At 37.5% G+C, this 27,869-nt stretch overlaps 1 protein-coding gene across 1 annotated transcript in view; it reads left to right on the top strand.

Annotated features, from left to right (window-relative positions):
- The first annotated feature begins 5,986 nt into the window (after window positions 1-5,986).
- Window positions 5,987-27,869, top strand: part of LOC130911211 (progesterone receptor-like) — a 30,117-nt gene continuing 8,234 nt past the window's right edge. Inside the window, exons 1-6 of the mRNA XM_057829020.1 lie at window positions 5,987-6,828; window positions 12,819-12,928; window positions 17,329-17,445; window positions 19,411-19,716; window positions 23,429-23,573; window positions 24,958-25,088. Coding sequence (XP_057685003.1) covers window positions 6,086-6,828; window positions 12,819-12,928; window positions 17,329-17,445; window positions 19,411-19,716; window positions 23,429-23,573; window positions 24,958-25,088 — 1,552 coding nt within the window. The 5' untranslated portion in view covers window positions 5,987-6,085. The remainder of the gene's footprint in view (window positions 6,829-12,818; window positions 12,929-17,328; window positions 17,446-19,410; window positions 19,717-23,428; window positions 23,574-24,957; window positions 25,089-27,869) is intronic.

A 27,869-nucleotide genomic window follows, 5' to 3' on the forward strand; every position in this document is an offset into this window, starting at 1 on the left:
CAAGATCAGATTTACATACACAAGTGTTAACAACAAGCATAATAAATGGCTTGTGTAGCGTAATCCGTTTTCACCGATATTTATTTTTTATTTTATTCCACGGATGGCATGGAGGTTTCCTCAGCTGCTGCAGTTATCTGAGTCTGACAATGATGAGTCACGTCAAAGTGCGAATGCACGCGGCAAAGCAAAACGCCTGGACTCATTTATCTGTTCAATTGGCTGACATACTGACATGTGATCAGCAGAGATAGTTAGCTCTGATTGCTTCAAATCTTCAAAATATATTCCATTTCACTCTGCATACAATAAGTCATTTGTACTTATTTTTCTGAATTTATGTTCCTTATATCTTCATAATTAAAATAAAAAAAATAAATAAAAAAGCAAAAGTAAATGTTTACATTAACTTCAATTTTAATATACATCCTATCTTCATAAGTAGTTGAAATTGAGATTTGGCATTTAGTATGTGAGGAAATGAGGGAAAATAAAACTTAGGAGATGGAGGTTGGGGTTATTGCTGTTTTTGTTTTATTTTGCAAATCTTAAAAAAAATACAATTTTGAACGAAAATCAGTTTTTGTATGTGTTATAGAAATAACTGTGCCAAAACAGTTGTCTTTGCATTTCAGTAGTTTTAGGAGGTTTGACCCCCACAAAAAATGAAAATAAATAAATAAATAAACAAAATTTCTGGCTCCGTGGCGACCTTCACGTCGGGGAGTTCCGGCAAGAAATTCTAGCCACTTTCACCCCTGCTCCTGGCTGGTTTGGGAATGCCTTGGGATCCCGCCGGAGGAGCTGGTTGATGTGGCTAGGGAGAGGCAAGTCTGGGCTTCCCTGCTAAAGCTACTGCCCGTGCGACCCGACCCTGGATTAAGCGGTAGATAATATATGGATGGATAAGTAAATAACTTTTAATTTGGATGTAAATGGTGTGAAAAGAAATGACAATAATCCTAAAATTTGACCTTAAAGCTGAAATTGACAATTTGTGTGCAAGTAAATATTTGAAGCAACTTTATTTCAAATCAAAGCTTAATTCTAGTCCAAGTCAAAACTGCTAATTTGACTTTTCTGATTGTAAATCGGGGCCACTGTTACGCTGATATAAACATGACAGTGTTATCGTACAGTCAAAAAGTAGGACACGACATGAGAACTCTCCTTACTGATAGCTCCGTGGCTATGACGCAGGAGATAGGGCCAAGGCCTAAGTGCACATCAGCACCAAACCCAACAGCGACATCCCACAACATCACTCAGAAATCAAACAAGAAACAAACAAAAGAAATACTTGTGTTTTCCATTGAGAAATAGCTTTCATGCACAAATTACCACAACGATTATTTTTTTTGTTTTTTTTACTGTTACAGGGCAACTCATTCGCATGTAATGAGTTAAAAACTTTGAAGAAAAAAAATCTTTAGAGCGTTACTTGGGCTGTAACCAGAGTGCATTTCAGTTTTTATTCATTTCAATTCAATTAATTTAGCTTTTATTGACATTGTATTAATTTATCAAATAAAATACAATAATGACTAAAAATAAAAATGTTTGCGAATATTTAACCCTCTGATGCATTAATTATGAAATCTTTGGTCAAGATTTTTTTCCGATATGTTTTTATTCTTCTTGGAACATGAAAATAATGTTCAATTTCTCTTTTTATTTTTTTGATTTATTTTTTCTATTATAGGGAATCTCTGACTTAAAGACTTGTAGGCTCTAATAACCCAAAATTGTTCTCTTTTACTAAAATATAATATTAGAAAAACATAAAATATTGCCATTCATTTAAAAATCTATAATACTTAGTGCATGTTTTGACCTAAGGAGGGCGCCATGTTTTTATACCAGCAATGGACGCTCAGGGTGATGACCGAACATAAGACAGTGTTTTTTTTTTATTGAAATAAGACAGAAAGAGTGGAGGTCGTCTTATATTCGAGGTCTAGACATTATACCTATTCACGACGCTAGATGGCGCCAGATATCATTGAAGCGATGTTCTGTCATGACAGCTCTTAGCTATTCTCAAGTTTAACCAGTTTGCATTATTTTATTGCAATGTTTTTCCTTATTCAGATTTGTTTAAAGGCTACAGTTAGTTAGATTTCACTTTGGTGGTTAATGCAGTTATTGCAATTTTTTTGTTTTATCACAATAGATTGGTTTATTTACATTTAAAAACCAGAAGCCATTCATTTACGAATGTGATTGCACTTTAGTTGACATATTTTCATGTTCAGATATTAATATTCCAATGAGGCAAAATAACATGCTTTTTCTCTCAAATATATTGTTATAATCATTTGTTTCCTATATACTTTAATTATTTTCTGTATAAAAAATAATTTGGTGTTCAAAAAGTCTTTTTTCAAACTTGAGTCTTGAAAAAGAGGGGGTCATCTTATAATCAGCGCCGTCTTATATTCGGGCCAATACGGTACTACCGGTTACTGCAATTCCTTCTAAACGGCGAGACGTCCAGCACATGCGTTCATCGTTTAAAAGCGGCGAGCACTTACTATTTGTGTTTTTAATGAGTTTTTTATTACCTTTTCATTGCCTCAAAATACTTTTTGCATGTGTTTGCCTCTCATGCTTTAAGCATTGTGTTTTCTTGTGGTAGCATTAAAGCAGATTGTTAGTCTGTTGACCAGATTTGTCACGTAGCAATTTTAAACCACCCTTATTTGATATTACTATGTTTAAGTATTTTTTTAAAGCATCTTTAGTATGTTCTGTCTGTATGCTTCTAAACAAAACAAGCTGAAAGCGCACGGTAGTACTTTGGGTGTCGAATTCACCGCTTGTAGGACGTTTCGTTTTGGCAGAACACATTTTTTTCCCCCCTCCCTCTCGTCTCGTCTTTCCTGTTCATTTTCCTTTTGCTACACTTTTTGTGAACTATCGACAGTGCTGTCATGCTCATTAATGTTCCTGTGGGGTTCAAATTGAAAGCGTCGAATGTCGCTAGAGTCATACACTGGAAGCCCTGCAGCGTAACCTAGTGATGTCACAGCCCTGCGACTTCAACAACAGTGGTGACCTACTAGTTAAAGTAATTTTACAATTTGTATAAAAACGAAAACATTAAGAGGGGTTTCAATATCAAATTATTTTAACTCATAACGTTTATCTTTTAGGAACTACATGTCTTTCTATCCGTGAATCCCTTTATGTTACAGGCATGCCCGATCCAGGGACTCCAGGCACCTGCACACTCAATATAAAATGTGATCTCTTTTATGCTTTGATAAACAATTCAACAATTTTGGGGAAATTTCTACACGTTCAACACTACAGGCACAATGCATGGGCCTGAAAAAAAACAAAACAATGAAACTTATAGTTGTGACTACCACACCTAAGCACCAATGTCTCTGTTGTTGTCTGGCAGCCACTTTTCATCACTGTTGTCACGACAGTCATCAGTGAACTGAAGCTGAATGGAATTTCCTGGGATATTCTGTAAACTGCCTAATTTGTTGCTGCTTCTGAAGTCTACAGAATAGATAAAATGCAAATAGTAAATCAAACTACAGCTAAGATAAAATGCATATGGCGGAAAACACTCAGGTGGCTTGAAGTTCTGCTCTGAGACCCCCAATTTGGCCAAATTTCAAAATTGTCCGATATGCATGTATGATACATCATTGGAAAGCTTAAAATCTCAATTTTTGGGGGGGAAGAAAAATTTTGAACAAGAGGACATTTAAAAAAATAAATAAAAAATTAAAACAGCAAAACCCTACCTGGAGGTGAGAGCACGCGAGAGCAGAATTACAGACACCGTTACTTTAACGAGATATTATCGCGTACTTACCTTATTTCGATCCAAAAACTCCACTTAGCATGTATCACTGAGTGTCAAGACACAGCTGTGAATGGCTACAGCTGGATTTTATGGGTGAAACATGGTAATATAACAAGGGTCGTGATGCAGAAATCACAGACATCAAGGAGTGGTCGAGATTTTCTTTTTCATATATTTACCCTTTTAAACGTTTTTTTTTTTTTTTTTTTCATTTTTCTTCATTTGGATCAATTATTTATCATTTAACATATCGGAGAAAATGCTACAGTAACAAAAAAATACAATTAAGCGATAGTTATGTGGTAGATATACGTGACTTTTTTACAGACACCATTTTTTTTCATTGTGACATAATTTGTTTAAAAGTTTAAAATATGCAAGTGAATAATTTTTTAAAGTCGTTTTTTTTTTTTTTAAACGAAATATTAAACATCAATTAATGATTCTAAGCCAAAAATGACAGTCGTTTTGAATAATAAATATAATTAATTACCTACGTTTTATGACTGGGTTGAAAAAAAAGCGGTTGCGCGACGTCTGTAAACCGGGGTTTCCAGGGTAAACGGACAAATTAAAAATAGTTTTGGGGCTTATTGCACCATTAATCTGCTATGGCAGCATATAGACTTATTGTATTATTATACACAAAAGTTGTTTTGGCTTAAAATACAACAGTTTATTTTAAAGAGGGGTGCAAGAGCAGAAACTTCTTTTTCAGCCTTGTCTGTGTTTTCTGCCATATAGTAATGCAAACTAAAGCTAATCTGCACAAACATGTATATTGGGAACTGCTTATGAATGACAATCACATACTAACTTTGAACTAAAACAGTCATAATAAGAGTGGCACAATTATGTAACATGTTCAAAAATATACTGGGGGTTGCATGATGTTCACTTCATTGGACTCATATTTAATCATAGATTTATATGTATTATACACAAAGATTTGATATTTCAAACATATTATTTTTCTGTAGATCATAGATTTCAAAACTCTATTGACCTGACACTTCGTCATTCTTTGCGTCACGCCTTACCATAGGGGGCTGAGCTTCTTTTAGTAATAGTCATTTGGAGACGGCACACACTCATGTCCAAGCCGTATTTAAGCTTGGATTTTTGAAGAAGTACGAATGCTGTACCGCACACAAACAGGATGGATTGTCATAGGAGTGATTTATTCGAGGATTCAAGGTAATAATTATATTTTCCGTACCATGCATACATTTTTAAACATTGTGAAAAAAATCAATGCGAGAAAATCAGCCACTACTGCATTGGCATCATAGTTCGCCATATTTATGTAAAATAAAAGCTAACTGCACGGTTTCTTTGCTTTTAACCAAGAATCGAGACTGTTATATGTCCATATCTATGAAGAATTCGGGGATTTAAGCATTTATTTACAAGAATTTTCACCAGAAAAGCCCTGTTTACGTCAGGCGGCCGCTAGCCTCATTCGCTAAAAGAGTAGCATTGTACTTTGACATATTTACGTTAAATAAACGCTCACTGCACAGTTTCTTTGCTTTTAACCAAGAATCGAAACAGTTATACATCCATATCTATGAAGAATTCGGGAATTTAAACATTTATTCACAAGAATTTTCACCAGAAAAGCTATGTTTACATCAGGTGGCCATTAGCCTCATTCATTACAACTATACAACTGTATAATGACAGTAAAGGCCTATTCTATTCTATAATAAGTTATGATTGCATATAGAATTTGTTAATAATCTATTTATTAATTATTTATAATTGATTCTGCATGTTTTCCTCAAGTATTAATTTTCTGGTATGAAGAAAGGAAAAACAGGAAAAACAAAAAGGCTTTTTTTCCCTCATAGCATTTGAAAGTTAAAGTTTGTATATCGTTACACTACTATATAGGTGAAATACATTTTTTTTTCAAAACTTAAAACTTGTGACCTACTTTTTTTTTTAAGGAAAAAATCAGTTCAATTTAATCAGTTAATTTAAGGGCGTAGGTTCAGTCTCAATATTGGGAGGGACGATATATCAGCATATCAGCATGTACACCTTTTGCTGGGGACGGGACATTAATAAGGGTGAATGGGGGTCAGGGTTACAGTTCTCACGTTGTTTGATGTAGCGTCATAGTTCGTTTCCAGTCAGTCGGATGGGGGAGACATTAGAAGGCGGGGAGGGTGCTAATCAAGGGAACCTCCCCTTAGCCCTCAAGTCCTCACTCTCCGTCCTACTGAGAGGCGCAAAGGATTTACGCACGGCAAGATGGAGAAAGTCCACGGCAGGATGCTCGAATCCGTGGGCGACATAATCGATTTCAACAATATGAAACTCCCCGACGAGGACTACACAGGCGCCGGGCAGGATTGCCAAGAAAGCGACGGTTCGGTGTTCCGAGACTGCGCCAACCTGTCGGACGGTCCTCAAGAAGAGCAACAGGGGGCGGCTCCGTACGAGCGTGGAAGTGACATTTTAAAGTGGGAGCACTTCGTCAAAGACAACGCGGTCGGTTCCAGCCTGTCGTCCAAGTTCATTAAAGACGAGCAGGAGGCGTCGGTCATCATGGACGCTCCGTGTCCAGCTTTTGACGCCCTGGACAGTTGCTCCCAAGTCGTCCAAAAGCAGCCGCACTTCGGCTTCGGAGAGCCGGAGTGCGCGCGCTTCGCTCCGGTGGGTCCTCGCCCGGCGCAGGAGGCTTCGCCGAACTTCCTGGTGCATATGAGCCCCGCGGAGCAGATGGGTCATGGGCAGCCGAGGGTCGAGGCCCGCGGGTCCACCTTAGCCGGGAAGGGCGCCGCCTACCACCTGGACGCCAGTGCACCGTCACCGGTTCATCTGGCCGTGTACAAGAGCGAGGTGGGCCGCTGGCAGGTACCTGCCGCTGCGCCCGGAGAGGCGCAGTTCTGGTGCCAACCGGCCGGGGTGACGGAGGACCCGTTCGGCTATAACGGGATGCACAGCCAGGCTGTCGTCGCGCGGAACCAGACGACCTTTAACGCCTTTGCGGGGTTTGTAAAGTTCACGTCTTTTTCATTTTGGGTGGGTCTGGAGCAGAGGTGGGTAGGGTAGGCAAAAATTCTACTCAAGTAAGCGTAGCGTTACTTCAAAAATAATATAACTTAAGTAAAAGCAGTCATCCAAAAAATGTTCTCAAGTACAAGTAAAAAAAGTATTTGGTGAAAAGAATACTAATGTAATGAGTAACATTGTGAGTAACTGCTTACAAATGAGTTTGATTTTTTTTTTTTTCCCAACACAGTTATTTATATGAACTGTTGTTACAGTTATACTGTATAGCAGGGGTCCCCAAACTTTTTCCTGTGAGGGCCACATAACTTTTCCCTTCTCTGATGAGGGGCCAGGATCAGTTTGTAACAGAAAAGGTGTGACGATTGCAGGAGTGCCTAAATGTAAAAATGTATTGTTTTTCAGAAAGCCACAATCAAACAACCCTTTCTGGATTCTTCACAGAACAAAAGTAAATAAAATAAAATAAATATAATATAATATAATATAATATAATATAATATAATATAATATAATATAATATAATATAATATAATATAATATAATATAATAGGTAATAACCAAATAACCCTCTCTGGGTTCTTCACAGAAAAAAGCCAGGAAAAAAATAACACTATTGGAAAAAAAAAAAAAAAAAAAAAAAAAAAAAAAAAAATATATATATATATATATATATATATATATATATATATATATATATATATATATTTTTTTGGTTTAAAAAAAAAAAAATATTTTTTTTTTTTGTTCAGGTGGCCAGACCAAATGTGGCCGCGGGCCGTAGTTTGGGGACCACTGCTGTATAGTAACGAGTGTTGTTAATCTTACTTTAAAAAAGTAATTAAAACGGTTACAAATTACTTCTCCCAAAAATTAATTGCGTTAGTAACTCAGTTACCTGAATGTAAGAGTAATTAGTTACTTGGCAAAGTAACTGGTGATAATTTTCATGTTTTTTTTTCTCCCAAAAAAAAACAAAAAAAAAAAAACAACCACAACAACAAAAAAACAGTGTGAAGTTTAAAGGGTTTTTTGGGACAACTGGCCCTAGCCCAATTCTTTAAACTTAACTAGACACAGGGGTATTGCGGATATTGCAATAACTAGATAGTAACTAGAGCTGTCCCGACTAGTCAACATAGTCAATGTCATCGATGACGTAAATCCGTCAACGAGCACAACATCCCGTCGACGGTTAATGAAGGGCTAAAAAATATATGCGTGGAAAGTTCAGAATGTCGGACGTTCTGTCTGCAAGTGGGGAAAGCGGCACAAAGCCAAAAAAGTGCACCAGAGTGTCCAAAACATTGACTTATTTCAAAGAAACAAAGGAGGGTACACTCTTGTGTCCTGTCTCTTCAATGCCAAGCTTGGCTGCATGTCGGCCGTGAATAAACACCTAAAGCGCCGTCACCCAGTTGGTAAGTCCATCTAACTAACTAACAACATGTTTTATTGAAGTTGCTAAGCCTGTCACGATATGCAATGAGTCCATTTATCGCACGGCAAATAAAAATAAGGGCGGTAATATTCACGGCTTTTATCGCTGCGTGCGTGCCTGCGTGCATACTACATTGGTGCGTGCATGCATATGAGACTCCAGTTCCTTTCTCTAATCAACACGCTGTAGAATTAACGTTCAGACATACAAAATAAGAAAACACATCTATATTAAACACTGTAACGTTAGCATTGATATACTCAGGTGAATGGGGGGAAAAAAGGCAACCTACTTTAGCCTGCTATAAAACATTGGCAGTTGTCTCGTGAAAGCAAACTTGCAGTCAAAAGGTGACACTTCAAACATGAAAAATTGCTGGTTAACAGCATTTGCAAACGAAAAAAATGAAGAAAATAATCTATTACTGACACTACATGCAATGACAAAAAGTGCTTTTAAGCTGAGTGTAAAGCTGAAGTTAGCGGTTTAGCGAACGTACTTCCGGTGAACATTTCAAAATAAAAGCATGTCATGTTTGTCATATAAATAACGATTTCTGGAGTTAATCCCTCATACTTCAGAATTCAGATTCTACACTAAGAATACCTTTAAAATGACACCCTTTATGAAAAATCTGATTGGCATTGAATAATTATTATAATGCTATTATATATAGTACTATACTATAATATTAATGCTAGGTGTTTTTTTAAGAAATGTTTTGAATCATGTTGGAAAGGCGAAGTCAGTGTTCTGAATCTGTTTACATTCCATTTTTTTGCACTAGTTAATTCTATCAGCATTTGAACTCATTTTTTATTTATGATTTATTATTGTTATTTACGTGGTTATTTGTACTTTAATAAAGAACTTAAGTGTTCCAAAATGTTTTTGTGAATTGATAAACGTCAACAAAAATGTCATTGCTAAATTAGTTTAAAAAAAAAAAAAAAATGTTAATAGATTAGTCAACTAGTTGTAAAAATAGTCGGCTGACTAATCGAGAGAAAATTAGTCATTTGGGACAACCCTAATAGTAACCTTTGCTATGTGTGGAAGTCATTTAATGTTGTGAATCAACCGTTAAAGTTGTTAAAATTACTCCCGTTATTGCATTAGTTCCCTTCTGTCTACTTTTGACATGTGTAAGTTTAAAACTATTTCATTTAAAGATATATTTAAGTCAAGATTTTGCCAATTTTGGAGCATTTTAGATAAAAAGTTACTTAGGTTCGCTAGGAAGGTTCTCTACAAAAGAGCCTTCCTGAGAAGTCTACTGCTTCAAGATGGCGGCTGTTTACTAACGCATCTAGTTCTTTATTATACATGTTGCTAATGCAGCAGTGTCTGTCATTTGCATCTAGTTCTGTATATATGTGATATCTACCGAAGCATCATGTGGGCGTAGTTTGTAGGCTATCGGCTAGAGTCAGGTATTATTGGAGCCACCTAGCATAGTAGCATCGTGTTTGCAACGGCGTCACCCTTCCTTGACTGCTCCCCACTCCTGCTCTGCTCTTTCATCTCCGTGAGTCCGTCTTTCTCAGACTTTTCTCGCGTCAGTCAACCAACGTAGTAACACTTTTCCCGCCTCAGTAACGGTTACGGCGTTGCCAAGATGAGAAAAGTAATTAATTGGATTACTCACTCCTGAAGAAAATAACGCCGTTAGTAAGGCCGTTATATTCTAACGCCGTTATTAAGAACATTGATAGTAACCCATTAAATAAACACATTAAGCCAAAGGAAAAAAATACGAATCATTGAATTCCAGCGAGAAATAAATGACAGAAATGAAGCATTATTTGTCAAAAGAGCATGAGTGCACCTAGTGGTGAAAAAAGTTCCTAGTTTGAATAGTGTATAGTTCCTTCATAGTTACTATTATGAAATTAATAGGATCTGATCATGACTGACAATATACAAGACATTGATTGACTGAAAATGGTTCAAGATTAGCTGGAATGTCTTGTTTTCTCATGTATATTTAAAATTGCTCTTCACCTAAAAATATATTTGTTTTATCCGGTTACTCGATTAATCGATAGAATTTTCAGTCGATTACTCGATTACTAAAATATTCGATAGCTGCAGCCCTACCTCGAGGTAAGCTATTGCGTTTTCAAACTTATCCCAGTATAATTATGTAGATTTTTAGCATCCAGAGCTGTCGTGTGCTAACAAATCCTGGAATCGAATGTAATTCATGTCTTGTACATTGTAACGCGTGGTAGGAAGGTTACGTGAATAAAAGTACCAAAAGGGGGAGAAGCTTCCATTTATGCTGATTTATTCACAAAAAATAATATTTCCACCTTGACCACTCGTCACCCGGGAGCTCAGCGGTACACACACACGCGTTCCCAGACGAACTCCAACATAAAAGTAATGTCCATTTTAGAGTCACTGTCGCCACTGTAGCGTGCCATAGTGCTTTAATTATTTGGTATGATTTGGGGAAAACTCCCACGAAGAATAGTCAACAAAAAAGATAACAAGAGTAATCCAAATCCGCGTTTTTTTTCACTCACTCGAAGATCCAGGAATTAGACCAATCCCATGATAACGTTGCAGCCGCGATCTAGCCGTCGAATCCACAAAATAGACGGATCCGAAAAGCCGCTGCGGGACCGTCGAATCCAGAAAATAAATAGACAGATCCGAAACCAATATTGCAGCCGCGGTGGGACCGTCGCATCCAGAAAATAGACGGATCCTTTACTTGACTAAGGATCCAGGAAAAATATTCGCGCGCCAGTTGTAATGCGTGGTAGGTAGGACACGTGGACCAAAAAGCGGAGAAGCTTCCACTTATGCACATTTATTCACAAAAAAAAATAATTCCCCCTTGACCACTCACCTCACTCCCCTTGTTTCAAAAGCAGCACATTGTGGCATTTTACTTCGCGAGTTTAGGCAGCAATACGCAATTGTAGTATACGCGACACATTTGGAAAGATCCCCTTTCTCATCACTGCGAGCCCGCAAAACATGGCGCCAACTATCGGTCAAAATGTGTTCTAAATATTATAGAATATTGCCATTGATTTAACATTTTATGTGTTTCTAACAATATGTTTTAGTACAACAGAACAATTGTGGTCTATTAGAGCCTACATGTAGTTAAGGTAGAGGATCACTTTAAGGCAGGGGTGTCCAAACTTTTTGCAAAGGGGGCCAGATTTGGCGTGGTAAAAATGTGGGGGGCCGACCTTGGCTGACGTCCTTTACGTAGAACAATATATTTAAGCAAAACTTAGCAAGCCATTCAGTGTGTCACACTTGCTTTATTTTTTTTTTAATGAATAATTTCAACAATCTCGCAACTAGCCTTTGCAGCGTTCTCTGTCTCTTTGCAAATGAGGCAAGACACAGTTTTTGCGTATTTTAGTGAAGAAATAGTCCAATTTCCACCTATCCTTGAAGCGTCGGCTGTCACCGTCACCTTTTTTTTTTTGTTGATTGTCGCCATTTTAGAAAATTGGAAGTAGAAGGTCACACGGAGTAATGTTGCTTAGCCCTTAAATACCTGCAACATGAAGCAATTATCAGAGAATCCCAAAATTTGAAAAATAAGGTCCTAATGAGGTAATAAGGCCTAATAAGGTCCTTTTTTTTTTTTCAAATTTGTGAAAAGTCAAAATTAATATGTGTAATAAGCGCTCTAATATCTATAACCCATGCTAAATCATGTTTTTTTTTTCTTATGGAACCTGCAGATGCATGTGTTGACTTGCATCCATCTTTTTTTTTTTTTCCAAAAAGAAATGTCAAAATTCTAAATTAGTCTGAAAATCATGAAATTTTAGGTGTATCAAATGTGATACTTTTGGCAATAAAGGGTTAAAGTGCTGCTGCCTTTTAGTGGGTAAATGAAGAGCAGCATTTTGTGTGTAAGCTACTTCATATGCTGGTTGCAGTACTGCTGACCAATTTATTAAGTCTGTGTGCAGGCCAGATGTTATTGATTTTATGACAGAGGCTGGGGGCCGGATGAAATTTGACCACGGGCCGCATTTGGCCCCCGGGCCTTACTTTGGACATGTCTGCTTTAAGGACACACCTGCTGATAGACTTTGGTGTATTGTGTCATACAGTATTTAATGTTTTTAGTGATTTAATGTGCATAATCCATAACAGTCCAGTCAACATTTTGCGTTCCACAGCTACTACAACCACATTATACTGGTGAGTGGGGTGGCCAACAAATTCATAGAAGGGGCCGAGGTTTTGGTACATTACCGGCTTCGGGGATTTCACATAGAACTGGTAACCAAAAAATCGGTGCAACACCAGTCTGAAGCACTGATGACGATATGCGAGGTGTGTGTGAAAAGTTCCATTCATTATAACGATGCTCACTTGCATGTAAACCCTCCCCGACTAACGTACTGCTTCTTTCTCAGGAGTTTGGACGTCTTTTAGGTGCTCAACAATGATTTATTCTTGATCTACAATGTATAAAACTTTATAGAACACTTTTTACTATTTATAATACCTTCTGTATTTTGAAAAAATATTTTTTTGCAGTTTACCTCCTCAAAGGGCCTGCGTGATTTGCGGCGACGAGGCATCCGGTTGCCACTACGGCGTTCTAACATGTGGCAGCTGCAAAGTCTTTTTTAAAAGAGCAGTAGAAGGTGAGTGTATCCCAGCAGACATTTTTGGCCATGGTATAAAAAAGACGTAAAATTTGTATCAAAATACTGGTCGATACGGTTGCCGCAATTTTACTTCCGAAAACCGTGAAATGTTTATGTACTTTTAAATTAACTGCAATGTACCTTTACTCTTTCGTTGCCATTGGCAGTGCTCCATTTTGATTGGGAGGGTTGGCAGTGATTGATCACGTGATTGGAAATCGAGCCGGATCATGTCATTTTCAGAGAATCGGGTGTGTAAAAGATCGTGTTTTTAAAATGAATTTATTTTTATTTTTAAGTATCACTCATTGGCTGCTATTGACGGCGATAGACGCCCAACCCATTTTGACTGGGAGGGTTGGCAGGACCGCCCAGTAAATTTTGGATTGGACAGCTATCGCCGTGAATGGCAGTGAAAAATGATCACTCGATGCCAGCCTTCCCAGTTGAAATGGTAGCGAATAAGTTAAGTGCTAGAAGCAACAAAATAATCCTGCGGTATAAGGATTTTGCAAAAAAAAACAATAACAAAAAAACAAACAAACAAGAAAAGGCAAAGAAAATCACATTCAAGGTAGCATAATTTATCAAATTGGATGACCAACGTGATTTGTTAAAATATAAATATATTCATGTAAAGCAAAATATTAAAACATAATTTGTAGGAATGTGCTCAATCTGATCACGTGATAGGAAATCGGGCCATTTTTCAGGGGATCAGATTCGAGGGCAAAAGATCGGGGTTTTATTTTAAGGCAAGGCAAAACAAATTTATTTGTACAGCACAGTCCAACACAATTCAAAGTGCTTTACATCACATGAAGATCCACGAACAGATATAAAACGATACATAAAAATCACATTAAATTAACAAAGATAAAGGCAATTGAAACAGGAAATAGAAATAAAACTAGAAAATGAATTAAAAAAAACAGTTGATACTGGAAATAAAATCATACATACAAATCACATTAAATCATCAAGAGAGTTAAAAGCAATTGAAATTGAAAAAAAAAAAACCCTAAAAAATAAAAATAATAAAAAGCAAATCACTTGAAATTTGAAATAAATAGGCAGTTTTGAATATGCTGTGGTAACGTTAGTGTTTCTACCCGTGATTTAAAGGAGCTAACAGTCTGAGCACATTTCAGACCTTGAAGTAGTTTGTTCCAGAGCTGAGGAACACTGTAACTAAATGCTGCCTCACCCTGCAGAGCATACAGTGTATCACAAAAGTGAGTACACCCCTTGCATTTCTGCAGATATTTAAGTATATCTTTTCATGGGACAACACTGACAAAATGACACTTTGACACAATGAAAAGTAGTCTGTGTGCAGCTTACCTCTTCAATCTTTGCAGCAATGCTGACAGCACACCTGTAATGAGTCACATGACATTTTGGAGGGAAAATGACAAGCAGTACTCAATTTGGACATTTGGGGATGTACATAGTTCCCATGCATTGTACTCACTTTTGTTGCCAGGGGTTTACATAATAATGGCTATATTTTGAAGGGAGAATAAATGGACTCTATTAAATAAGCTGCACACAGACTACTTAAATATCAGCAGAAATGCGAGGGGTGTACTCACTTTTGTGATACACTGTACAGCAGACTTGTTCCAGATGACGTTAGGGGTCTATATGCTTCATAGAGGTCAAACATATCAAGCATCCACGGCAAAAAACACACCTTCTTAAAACTAGTTAAATTCTCTTGTTTTCATTGTAAATCCACTAGAAATAAGTGAAATTATCTGTCAGTGCTTCAAGTAAATTTTACTCACTTAGAGTAGTAATTTGTTTGCAAACAAAAAATATATATTTTTCTCCGCAGGACTAATAACCCTGTTATATGGCTCAAATGTTAAAAAAACAAACAAACAAAAAAAACAAAAAAACACATTTGGATGTGCGCTCTTTTCCTCAATGTACTCTATTTCCAACGTATCGTATTGAGACTTGTTATACAGTAGGCAGATCAGATTTATAAAATTAGGTGACTTGGACTCACATGCATAAATATTTGATCGGGACATTCCAAACTCATAGTGCAAATGTTACTGTTTAAAAAAAAAAAAAAAAAAAAAAAAAAAAAATAATGATAAAAACAGCTTTGGCCAAAAATAATACTGTGAAATGTAAGCTTTTCAATTTTTTTTTTTTTTTTTTTTACTTTTAACAGTTCTTCAATTCATTGTTATGTAATGTAATAAATAATACAGTATATGAGATTTTTGATATTTTTATTTATTCAACTTCTGTACTGCTTATCCTTATCCTCCCTCATTATCGTGTGGGTGCTGGAGCTTATCCCAGCTAACAATGGGCAGGAGGCTTAACCAGAGGTGGGTAGTAACGCGTTACATGTACTCTGTTACATTTACTTGAGTAACCTTTTGAGAAAAATGGACTTCTCAGAGTAGTTTTACAAAGCCATAATTTTTTCTTTTACTTGAGTAGATTTGTGAAGAAAAAAAAAACGCTACTCTTACTCCACTACTTTGGGCTACACAAGAGTCGTTACATTTTTCCTCTTTATTCTACATATTAGATTTATTATTGAATGCAAGATATGTCAATACTAGCTTTACCGATTTCACCAATGAGACGTCGCAATGATAATCACATGACTCCATTACACCAGTCAGACGCAAGCTTGCCAGCCTGTTCAATCACGTGGGGTCTTTAAAGCACCGTAAAATATGAAGTACCGTATTGGCCCGAATATAAGACGGCCCTGATTATAAGACGACCTACTCTTTTTCAAGACTCAAGTTTGAAAAAAAGACTTTTTGAACACCAAATTAATTTTTATACAGAAAATAATTACAGTACATCCGAAACAAATTATCATAACAATATATTTGAGAGAAAAATCATGTTATTTTGCCTCTAATCTTAATATCTGAACAATTAAATATGTAAACTAAAGTGCAATCACATTCGTAAATGAATGGCTTCTGGTTTTTGAAATGTAAATCAACCAATCTATTGTGATCAAACAACAAAATTGCAATAACTGCATTAACCATCAAAGTGAAGTCTAACTGTAACTGTAGTCTTGAAACAAATCTGAATAAGGACAAACATTGCAATAGAATAATGCAAACTGTTTAAACTTGAGAGTAGCTGAGATCTGTCATGACAGAACATCGCTTCAATGATATCTGGCGCCATCTAGCGTCGTGAATGGGGAGAGTTGCTGAGATCTGTCATGACAGAACATCGCTTCAATGATATCTGGTGCCATCCAGCGTCGTGAATGGGTATAATGTCTCGACTGCAAATATAAGACGACCCCCTCTTTTCCCAGTGTTATTTCAATACAAAAAACACCGTCTTATATTCGGGCCAATATGATATTTGACATAGGGCGTTGCTATCAATATTTAAACCTCTCTCCCAGTTTTTATTTGGCACCGATTGACCACGGAAACCGGAGATATGATCCTTTCAATTTTATAATAGTAACTATGAAGGAAATATTCACTATTCAAATTAGGAACTATTTTCTCCACTAGAGGGCACTCGTGCTCTTTGGACGAATAATGCTTCATTTCTGTCATTTTTTTTCTCTCGCAAGAATTAAATGATTTTTTAAAATTTGTATTTCTTTGGCTCAATATGGCTATGTAAATGGTTATTGCACAGTATCATTATAACAACAGTTCATATAGATGTGGTGAGAGAATAAAAATGCCATTGTTTAAAAAAAAAAATCAAACAAAAATGTAAGCAGTTCTTCGCAATGTTACTCATTACTTGAGTATTCTTTTCACCAAATACTTTTTTATTTGTACTTGAGTACATTTTTTGGATGACTACTTTTACTTGAGTGATATTATTTTGAAATAACATGACTTTCACTTGAGTAAAATTTTCAGCTATTCTACCCACCTTTGCCCTTAACTGGTTCCCAGCCAATCGGACATTTTTAGTATTTTACTGTTGCTTTTTTCTGGTATTTTTTTTCTTGTATATACAGTATACCCAACAAACATTACATTACATTCAAGGAGTAGACATTTTACATGAGTGTGGGGGAGTTAACCCCAAACATTCTTGTCCATTTGTTTTCTCCCTCAAAACGTGTCCGTTAACCTTCTTTGGTAACTGCTGGAGGTGCTTAGCAACGCTATCTCACTCTTTTAGGTTTTGTTTTGCTTATTATCGCGCCATGGCGGATACTCTGGAGCCATCGTGTCTCACCGCGGCCGTGTCACTCTGTCCTTACAGCCTTGCCGCTATCTCATTTTCTCCTTCAGAGCTCTTTACAAAACACTCAGGAGCCCTTCAACATGTCTTTTGCCTCGTCTTCAGGCTCTACTTTTGTAATTGAAAAGAAAACAAGAGCAATTGAAATGATATGTATTGTTTGTTGTGCCCCAAAGGCCATCACAGCTATTTGTGTGCCGGGCGGAATGATTGCATCGTGGACAAGATCCGGAGGAAAAACTGCCCGGCGTGTCGCCTGCGCAAGTGCTATCAAGCGGGGATGATGCTAGGAGGTAAAATACGCATTTTGGGTTATATCGTGTGGAAATGTTGGATTTTATTGCACAAACAATTCGTTGCTTCACTTGTTCACTAACATTTCTGTCTGCCTGAGAAAAAAAGCAAGCGAGCAGTTTTTTTGGGTTAGCCAAATCATGTAATTGGCATCCGCCTTAAAAAATGTATGCTCTATTAAAATTTTCACTTTGATGTCAAAGTTCTTTAACTTTCGACATTTTGGAATAATCCATTCATCCAGGGAAGCTCAGACATCACTCTCCACAGCCGCTTCAACCAGCTCCTCTGGCAGGGATTCCAAGGTGTTCCCAAGCCAGCCGAGAGACATAGTCCTTCCACCGGAACACCTCTCCAGGGAGGCTTCCGAATCAGATGCCCGAGCCACCTCACCTGGCTCCTGTCAACTCGGAGGATTAGCGGCTCGACCCTGAGTCCCTCCTGGATGACCAAGATTCTCACCCTATCTCTAAGGGAGAACCCGAACACCCTGCGGAGGAAACTCATTTTTGCCGCTTGTATCCGGGATCTTGTTCTTTCGGTCGTGACCCACAGCTCGTGAACATAGGTGAGGGTAGGAACGTAAATCCCCTGGTAAATGGAGCGCTTCGCCTTTTGGCCAAGCTCCTTCTTCACCGCAACGGACCGATATAAAGTCTGCATCACTGTAGACGCTGCACCTCTCGATCTCCCGTTCACTTCTACCCTCACTCATGAACAAGACCCCAAGATACTTGAACTCCTCCATCTAGGACAGGATCTCATCCCCGACCCGGAGAGGGCACGCCACCCTTTTCCAACTGAGGACCATGGTCTCGGAATTGGAGATGCTGGTCTTCATCCCAACCGCTTCACACTCGGCCGTGAACCGCTCCAGTGAGAGTTGGAGATCACGGCTTTATGAAGCCAACAGCACCACATCATCTGCAAAAAGCAGAGATGCAATGCTGAGGCCACCAATCCGGACCCCCTCAACGCTTCAGCTACGCCTAGAAACTCCATCCATGAAAGTTGTGCGACAGAATAAGTGACAAAAGGCAACTTTGGCGGAGTCAAGGCCTCACTGGGAAGGAATCTGTCAGGGAAATTCAATTTTTAACTCCAAGACAAGTGTCAACTCGATAGCTGGATGAGAAATGAATCAGACCCCAACCATGGATTGCTTGCTTCGAAGGCTTTATGAACAAGAGCTCTCGGGGACAGACGCGGAGCCACGCACAAAGCGTCCTCTCCGCATGTGGACAAAAGAGAAATGCAGGGCGTGCCTCTATTTATGGGTTGACATTATAGAAACAAAACCGAAACTTACTATAGCATATAGTACATTGTTCTCATGCAAGCGTAATAAAAGCATACAAAATATGATGTATAATGGTTGTGTTTTAAGCATGAATGAAATTCTCTCACAGAATCCCACTTACTGATGGCAATGGGGACCAAACTCTGGCACCAGTCGTACAGGGACCGAATAGCTCTTACCGAGGGGCTTGGTACCCTGTACTACCGAGGTCTTTGAAGTATTCTCCCCACCGACTCATGATGTGCCATGTTTTTTTGAACAAGTTTTTGCGAAAAATCCAGAATAAAAAAAAACAGGCATTCAATTATCATTTTTTCGGCCAAATATCACAATCACAATCTGCGTTAGAAAGAAAAAAATCTCAGTTTAAAAGTAATTTCAATGACACAGCGCTTTAATTTTTCAAATTTTTGAAACACAATTTTGCAAAAAGTCCCCCCATAAATTTGGTGTTCATTTTTATAGGAATACATTTTTAGCAAAATTTCCCAGGAAAAAACAGCGGCTCATCATTTTTTTCTCTCCTGTCTGAAGAACTATCCATGTTGGATGTGTCTTAATCCTCCGTTAGCAGATTTATTGAAGTATTTGGCGCTAAAGTGAAAACAATTAAGTTGATTTGTAACACGGTTCTCAAATCAAATATTTGGCTCCGCCCTTTCAGGCAGGAAACTGAAACGCTTCGGGGCCCTGAAGGCACTAGGCTTGTCGGCGTCCGCAGTCTTCCCACCGCACTTGTCAGTGTCTGCGGACGGCCAAGCCCTCGGCACGGCGGCAGGTGTTCCCGGCGTGCAGGAGATGACATTTTCGCAGCAGATCATCAACATCTTGGAGAACATTGAACCCGAGACTGTCTTCTCGGGCTATGACGGCGCCCAGGCTGATGTGCCACATCTACTGCTCACCAGCCTCAATAGGCTGTGCGAAAAGCAACTGCGGTGGATCGTTAAATGGTCCAAGTCTCTGCCGGGTAAGATTTCACCAAAGTATAAGCATGCCAAAACCACATTTTCCCATTTCGGCAGTCCATCCCATTTTGATAATATTATGTCCTGTCACTATTTATGCGCTGAACCTACCACCAGGAAAAACCCACTCTCTTCTTTCGTTTAGGGAAATAAACGACTTTGTAACTTTTTCCATTCTTTAGTAACCAGCAGAGGAATATGGTTCAGTTTCTTCAAGAACAGCGGTTTTGTGAAGGAAAAAATAATCACATTAAGAAGAGTGGCTTTGACACAATTTATTTTTCTTGCTTTTTTTAATTTAAATTTCAAACTACAGCATATAAAAAAAAAAATACAAAAATAACACTTTAAGGGTAAAAATACAGTGGTATAAAAAAGTGAACCATTTGGAATTTCTCACATTTCTGCATAAAAGCACCATCAAATGGGATCTGATCTTTGTCAAAATCACACAGATGAAAAAACAGTGTCTGCTTTAACGAAAACCACCCAACCATTTATTGGTTTTCATGTTTTGATGAAAGGGGATAAAAATAACTAAGTGAACCATTACATTTAATATTTTGTCCCCCTCCCCACCCTTGGCAGCAATAACTTCAACCAGATGCTTCCATTAACTGCAGATCAGTCTGGCACATCGATCAGGACTAACCTTGGCCCAGTCTTCTCTACAAAACTGCTGTACTTCAGTCAAATTCCTGGGATGTCTGGCATGAAGTCTTTAGCATCTCAATGGGGTTCAAGTCTGGACTTTGACTTGGCCACTTCAAAACATGTATTTTGTTCTTCTGAAACCATTCTGAAGATGATTCACATCTGTGTTTTGGATTATTGTCTTGTTGCAGCATCCATTCTCTTTTTAGCTTCAACTGTCTTACAGACAGCCCCAGGTTTTCCTGCAAAACATCCTGATAATCTTTTTAAATTCATTCTTCTATTAATGATTGCAAGTTGTCCAAGCAAAACAGCCCCAAATCATGATGCTCGCTCCACCATGCTTCACGGTGAGGATGAGGTGTTGACATTGGTGAGCTGTTCCATTTTTCCTCTACACATGATGTTGTGTATTACTCCCAAACAATTCAAAATATGCAAAATATTTTGCCAAAACTTCTGTGGAGTGTCCGAATGCCTTTTTGCAAATATTAAACGCGCAACAACGTTTTTTAGACAGCAGCGGCTTCCTCTGTGGAGTCATTCCATGAGCACCATTCTTGGCCATAGTTTTACGTAGAGTTGATATGTGCACATAGATATTGGACTGTGCCATTGATTTCTGTAAGTCTTTAGCAGACACTCTAGGGTTCTTTTTTACCTCTCTGAGTATTCTGAGCCAAACTCTTGGCATCATCTTTGGTGGATTGCCACTCTTTGGTTGAGAAGCAACAGTGCCAAACTCTCTCCATTTGTGGACAACTTCTCTGACTGTCGATTGATGAACATCTAGACTTTTAGAGATGGTTTTGTATCTTTTCCCAGCTTTATACAAATCAACAATCCTTGATCGCAGTTCATCAGACAGCTCTTTTGACTGAGCCATGATGCACATCAGACAATGCTTCTCATCAAGACAATTCTTACCGGGTGTGTGTTTTATAGTGGGAAGGGCAGCTTTAAACCCCTCATCAGTAACTGGGCACACACCTGACTTAAATTGTTTGGTAAAAATTGGGTTTCAATTGCTATTTAATTCTCCTTAGGCAGAGGGTTCGCTTACTTTTTTTCCCTTTCTGCTTTGTGAGCTTCCCTTGCAGTCTTAGAGCAATCACATCATTTTCCAAGTATTTTGGATTTCACCTAAAGTTACGTCAAAATACTTAGTATAAGAAACTTTAAAATGCATTAAAATAATAATTAGGGCTGTCAAAATTATCGCGTTAACGGGCGGTAATTAATTTTCTAAATTAATCACGTTAAAATATTTGACGCAATTAACACACATGCACCGCTCAAACAGATTAAAATGACAGCACAGTGTAACGCCAACTTGTTACTTGTGTTTTTTGGAGTTTTGCCGCCCTCTGCTGGCGTTTGGGTGCGACTGATTTTATGGGCTTAAGCACCCATGAGCACTGTGTAATTATTGACATCAACAATGGCGGGCTACTAGTTTATTTTTTGATTCAAAATTTTACAAATTTTATTAAAATGAAAACATTACAAGGTGTTTTAATATAAAATTTCTATAACTTGTACTAACATTTATCTTTTAAGAACTACAAGTCATTCTATCCATGGATCGCTTTAACAGAATGTTAATGCCATCTTGGTGATTTATTGTTATAATAAACAAATACAGTACTTATGTACCGTATTTTGAATATATATATCCATCTTGTGTCTTATCTTTCCATTCCAACAATAATTTACAGAAAAATATGGCATATATTTAATAGATGGTTTGAATTGCGATTAATTACGATTAATTTTTAAGCTGTAATTAACTCGATTAAAAATTTTAATCGTTTGACAGCAATAATAATATAAGATGTTCTGCTTACCATTACTGCTGAGAAGTGGATGGAGAGTGAAGGCCATTTCATACTAGCGGCATCCTCATGTGAAAGTGCACCTCAATCCATTCACTGTGTATGTGCGAAAGTGAGCGGCGGCGGCTGTTTTGGACAGAGCGGAAAGTCTTGAGTGACAGAAACTGCTTTTTCAGTCTTGTCTGTGTTTTCCACTATATATATATACAGTGGGGAGAACAAGTATTTGATACACTCACAATGGGAAAACCCATTGGAGGTGTATCAAATACTTGTTCTCCCCACTGTATGTATGTATATATATATATATATATATATATATATATATATATATATATATATATATATATATATATATATATATGAACGTAAAACAGTCTCAAATCTTGGTTAAAAGCAAAAAATCGGGCAGTTAGCATTTATTTTATGTAAATAGTCTCAAATCTTGGTTAAAAGCAAAAAATTGGGCAGTTAGCATTTATTTTATGTAAATATTACAAATTATGACACCAATGCTGTAGCAGTTAATTTCTCCCATGGATTTTTTTCACGTTTCAAAATGCATGCATGGTACGAAAAATATAATAATTACCTTGAATCCTCGAACAAATCACTCTTGAGAAAATCCTTTCTGTGTGTATGTGGTACAGCTTTCGTATTTTTTTCAACCTAAATCCGGCGTTGGGATGTTTGAGAATAAGTGTGACCGACTTCAACCGACTGAAGCAGAGTGTGGGACGGACCCCTACTTGAAGGCGTGGCGCAGTGTCTGGGGAATGTGTCCCGTCAATATAATTAAGAAGTCTATGTTTTACGTTATGCGAACCGGAAGTTGTTTGGTTTCACAGACTTCAACTGTGAACACAAAACCGTTTTTGCCGACAAGCAAGTCGCTTTCACGTGACAGTTTAACTTAGGTCTTTACGATATTATGATTTTAAGCTTCGTTTCTATGGTAATTAGAATTCAAAGATACTCCCGCCGCACAAACACAGACAAGCACTATGCACAAGCTAATCAGAAAGATAGGTGCTAGGGACCAAATGTTGGACGAAGGACGGGCACCATCAAGTCGAAACGTTATAGGTCGAGAACATCATAACCCGAGGACTCCCTGTAATCAAATATTTACACCTAAAATTGGATCATTTTAATCAATATTTAATCGTTCTAGTGCTAGTTGATTCCCATCTTGACATTGACACTTTTGGTTTCCTTTGCGAAGGCTTTCGTAATCTTCACATCACCGACCAGATGACGCTCATCCAGTACTCGTGGATGAACCTGATGGTGTTTTCTCTCGGCTGGCGGTCCTTTAAGAACGTCACCAGGGAATATATGTACTTTGCGCCCGACCTCGTTCTAAGTTTGTAAGTATGAATTCATCATTTGGTAAACTGCCACTGACGGCAGTGGTCATCCAATCCGTTTTGACTGGGTCGGGCAGATAAATTTTTGTTTGTATTGAAGTGTTTAAACAGTTTTATGAATTCCTTCAACTTCTTACTTTTCTAGACTTTTCTATCCTAACAAAATGTTTTTTTCTTGAAAATAATATTTCTTCATTCTCGCGACATTCACTTTTTTTCTGGTTTAATCTATGAATAAAAAATAAAATGTTATTGTGATTAATGGCTGCCAGAAACGATTACCGTATTGGCCCGAATATAAGGGAACTGAAAAAAGTGGGGGTCGTCTCATGTTCGAGGTCTAGACATTATACTCATTCACGACGCTAGATGGCGCCAGACATCATTGAAGCGATGTTCTGTCATGACAGATCTCAGCTACTCTCAGGTTTAACCAGTTTGCATTATTTTATTGCAATGTTTTTCCTTATTCAGATTTGTTTCAAGACTACAGTTAGTTAGATTTCACTTTGATGGTTAATGCAGTTATTGCAATTTTGTTGTTTTATCACAATAGATTGGTTTATTTACATTTAAAAACCGAAAGCCATTCATTTATGAATGTGATTGCACTTTAGTTTACATAATTAAATGTTCAGATATTAAGATTCGAATGAGGTGAAATAACATGCTTTTTTTCCTCAAATGTGTTGTTATAATCATTTGTTTCAGATGTACTGTAATTATTTTCTGTATAAAAATTAATTTGGTGTTCAAAAAGTCTCTTTCAAACTTGAGTCTTAAAAATTAATTTGGTGTTCAAAAAGTCTCTTTCAAACTTGAAAAAGAGGGGGTCGTCTTATAATCAGGGCCGTCTTATATTCGGGCCAATACGTTATTTCAGAAAATCACCAGTAATTTTTGTGACGAGTCAGCTAATCGGCTTATATGAACGATTAATCGATGATCAAAGTACTTGTCGAATAATCTCATAAACGTATAATTGGTTAATCGTTGCAGCCTTAATCATAATATTTGGAAGTCACAAATTTCGGACCATTTTTTTTCCCTCTTAAATTTGTTCATACGTTTGTCTTTATTTCCACGTTTTACTTTTCACTTTTTTATAAACACTTTCCGTAAACGACAAATCAATTTTAAAAACTATTGTTGATTAACCTCCTAATCAAATATTTGATTGATCGCGGCAGCACTAATCGTAACAGTACGAATTTTGAAACTTTCAACAAATTTCAACAAACTAGGTTACTTATACGTTGACATTATTTTTGCTTATTTTGTATTTAAAAGAAGAGCAAAAAATCCAAGTTACGATTTGTCTGAGTGTGTCAATTTTTTTCGGGTGCCGCCCTCTATTGCTGCGCCCCTCCCCCATCCTTCACAGGGAACAAATGAGGAGATCCCCAATTTACGACTTGTGCCTGGCCATCCAATTCATCCCGCAGGAGTTCGCCAACCTGCAAGTGACTCGTGAGGAGTTCCTCTGCATGAAGGCCATCATTTTGCTCAACACAGGTAAAACTGCAAAAAAACGGAATTTAGAAACAAGAAAATTAACATGAAAAATGGATTTCTAAGAGAAACAACTTCAAAATCATTGAGTCTTCTTCAAGGATTACAGGCAGGGTTGCCAAATAAAACCCAAAGTGAAATGGAAACAGTGAAATAAAAATGCTGCACAGCTGTCTTGGGTGAAAACCAACATAGCGGAGTGCTGCATTCTTTCTGTTTACATCCTATTGCGGGCTGATGAGCATTGGCTCGACTGCATGACATCATAGATAAACACAAAAGCGCCTACTCAGATGCCGGCTTTGTCGCAGCTGCCGAGTCCAGCGGCTGGAACTTCGCAAAGTGCTTGCTTGGAAGTGTAGTTTTTCCAGGGGTGAGTCGAGTAGCCAAAATTTTTACTCAGAACTAACAGTAGGGTTACCTCAAAATAATATTACGTGAGTAAAAAAACTGAAGTACAACTGAAAAGTATTCCATGAAAAAAATACTGAATGAGTAACTACGTACAATGTCTTATTAAACAAGAGTACATTTTTTATCTCAGCACAACACCATCTATATGAGTTGTTATTATTATGCTATACTATATCCTATTTAATGACCATATTAGGCCAAAATAAATACACAAAAGTCATTGAATTCCATCTAGAAAAATCTACAAAAATAAAATATCACCGACCCAAAGAGTGCCCTCTAGTGTAGAAAAATGATTTCCCACCATGAAATTAAAATGATCATATCTCCTGTTTTTCGTGGTCTATTGGTGCCAAATAAAAACTGAGTAAGAGGTTTAAAACGGCATTTTCAAGTCATGATGACGGCAGTGCTCGATGTGAAATAGTTTATTTTTCATGGTGCTTTGAAGAAGCCGCGTGATTGAACAGGCTGGGGTGGTCATAGGACTTCCGACTGCAAGCTTTTGTGTGGTCATTAGACTGTATTGTTGGATCTAATTGGCATAACGGATTCAGTGTTGTTTTTGGCAGCCATTTTAATTTTCGTCTTAGTCTTTTGGACGAAATTACTTATTAGTCTTAGTCATATTTTAGTCATTTCGAAATGTGTTCGTCTTTGTCTAGTTTTAGTCGACGAAAATTCAGACAAATTTCGTCTAGATTTAGTCGACAATCCTAAAAATATTTTCGTTTAGATGCAGTGTTTGAATATTATTATATTATATTTAGGGCTGTCAAAATTATCGCGTTAACGGGCGTTAATTAATTTTTTAAATTAATCACGTTAAAATATTTGACGCAATTAACGCAGATGGCCCGCTCAGACAGATTTAAATGACAGTGCAATGAAACGCTCACTTGTTGTGTCCATGGAGTTTTGCCGCCCTCTGCTGGCGCTTGGGTGCGACTGATTTTATAGGCTTCAGCTCCCATCAGCATTGTGTAATTATTGACATCAATGGCGGGCTACTAGTTTATTTTTTGATTGAAAATTTTACAAATTTTATTAAAACGAAAACATTAAGAGGGGTTTTAATATAAAATTTCTATAACTTGTACTAACGTTTTTTTTTTTTTTTTTTAAGAACTACGAGTCTTTCTATCCATGGATCGCTTTAACAGAATGTTAATAATGTTAATGCCATCTTGTTGATTTATTGTTATAATGAACAAATACAGTCCTTATGTACCATATGTTGAATGTATATATCCATCTTGTGCCTTATCTTTCCATTCCAACAATAATTTACAGAAAAATATGGCATATTTTATAAATGGTTTGAATTGCGATTAATTACGATTAATTAATTTTTAAGCTGTAATTAATTCGATTAAAAATTTTAATCATTTGACAGCCCTAATTATATTATTATTATATTATTTTTTTCAGTAACGGGGTAATCTATCTAATTATTTTTTTCCGCCGTTACCGTTACTGACGGTCAAAACCGGTGCGTTACTTACTTTGAATAAATTGAAGAAACTACCAAGACTTGGGGTGCGTTCAGGTTCATGGCAATGAAAATAGTAAACACACATAGCCTACCTTTGCAAGAACGATGGATTTGCCGTTTGATACGGTCATAATGTGCAGGTCCTGGACCCATCCGCAGCAAAACTGTTCGTAACTTTGTCGCGATTTGTAATTTCGGAATCGCTGATGAGTTAAGTAACATACACCAAACAATAAATACAGCAGAATGTCCATTTCGCGTAATTGTGGAAGCCCGTCGACATCTTTACTCCATTTGTCTTTGGCTTGCTCGTAAGGGTCAACATAGTTCACATCCTTAAGTTTGATCACATATCTGTTCTTCGCCTTAGTAACGAGTTTGTCTCTTTATCGAACTGGCAAGTTAAAGTTTAATGTCCCGCGAGCCAGACCTGCTTCCAATATGGCTGCGTTGTTGTCAAATCTCACGTGATCCCCCATTCTGTGACGTAAACGCTCGAGTCTAATAGCGCACATACTTCAGAGACGGTGTTTTCACACGCAAACCGGGACAGCGCGTGCGGCAAACGCACACACGCAAAACAGATGCAGAGGGATATGATGGCAGAGCATTCATAGTTAAATTTGTCCTTTACGAGGCGGCGATATAAACACTATTTCAAGTTGGTCGAAATTAATGGAATGAACGTGCATGTAAAGTGTAATTTATGTCCCGGGGCAAAGCTTTTGTCGACATCTGTGGTAAGCAATTCAAATCTGTTTATTTTTGTTGCACTTCAAGTGTAGGATAAGTCTGTTGCTGGTGAGGTGCAATAAATATTACAGACTATAACACAACTACCTGTCTGCTCTTCTCGAATACTGCTCAGAAAATTT

This window comes from Corythoichthys intestinalis, unplaced genomic scaffold (assembly GCF_030265065.1).
Source record: "Corythoichthys intestinalis isolate RoL2023-P3 unplaced genomic scaffold, ASM3026506v1 HiC_scaffold_23, whole genome shotgun sequence".
Lineage (NCBI taxonomy): Eukaryota > Metazoa > Chordata > Actinopteri > Syngnathiformes > Syngnathidae > Corythoichthys > Corythoichthys intestinalis.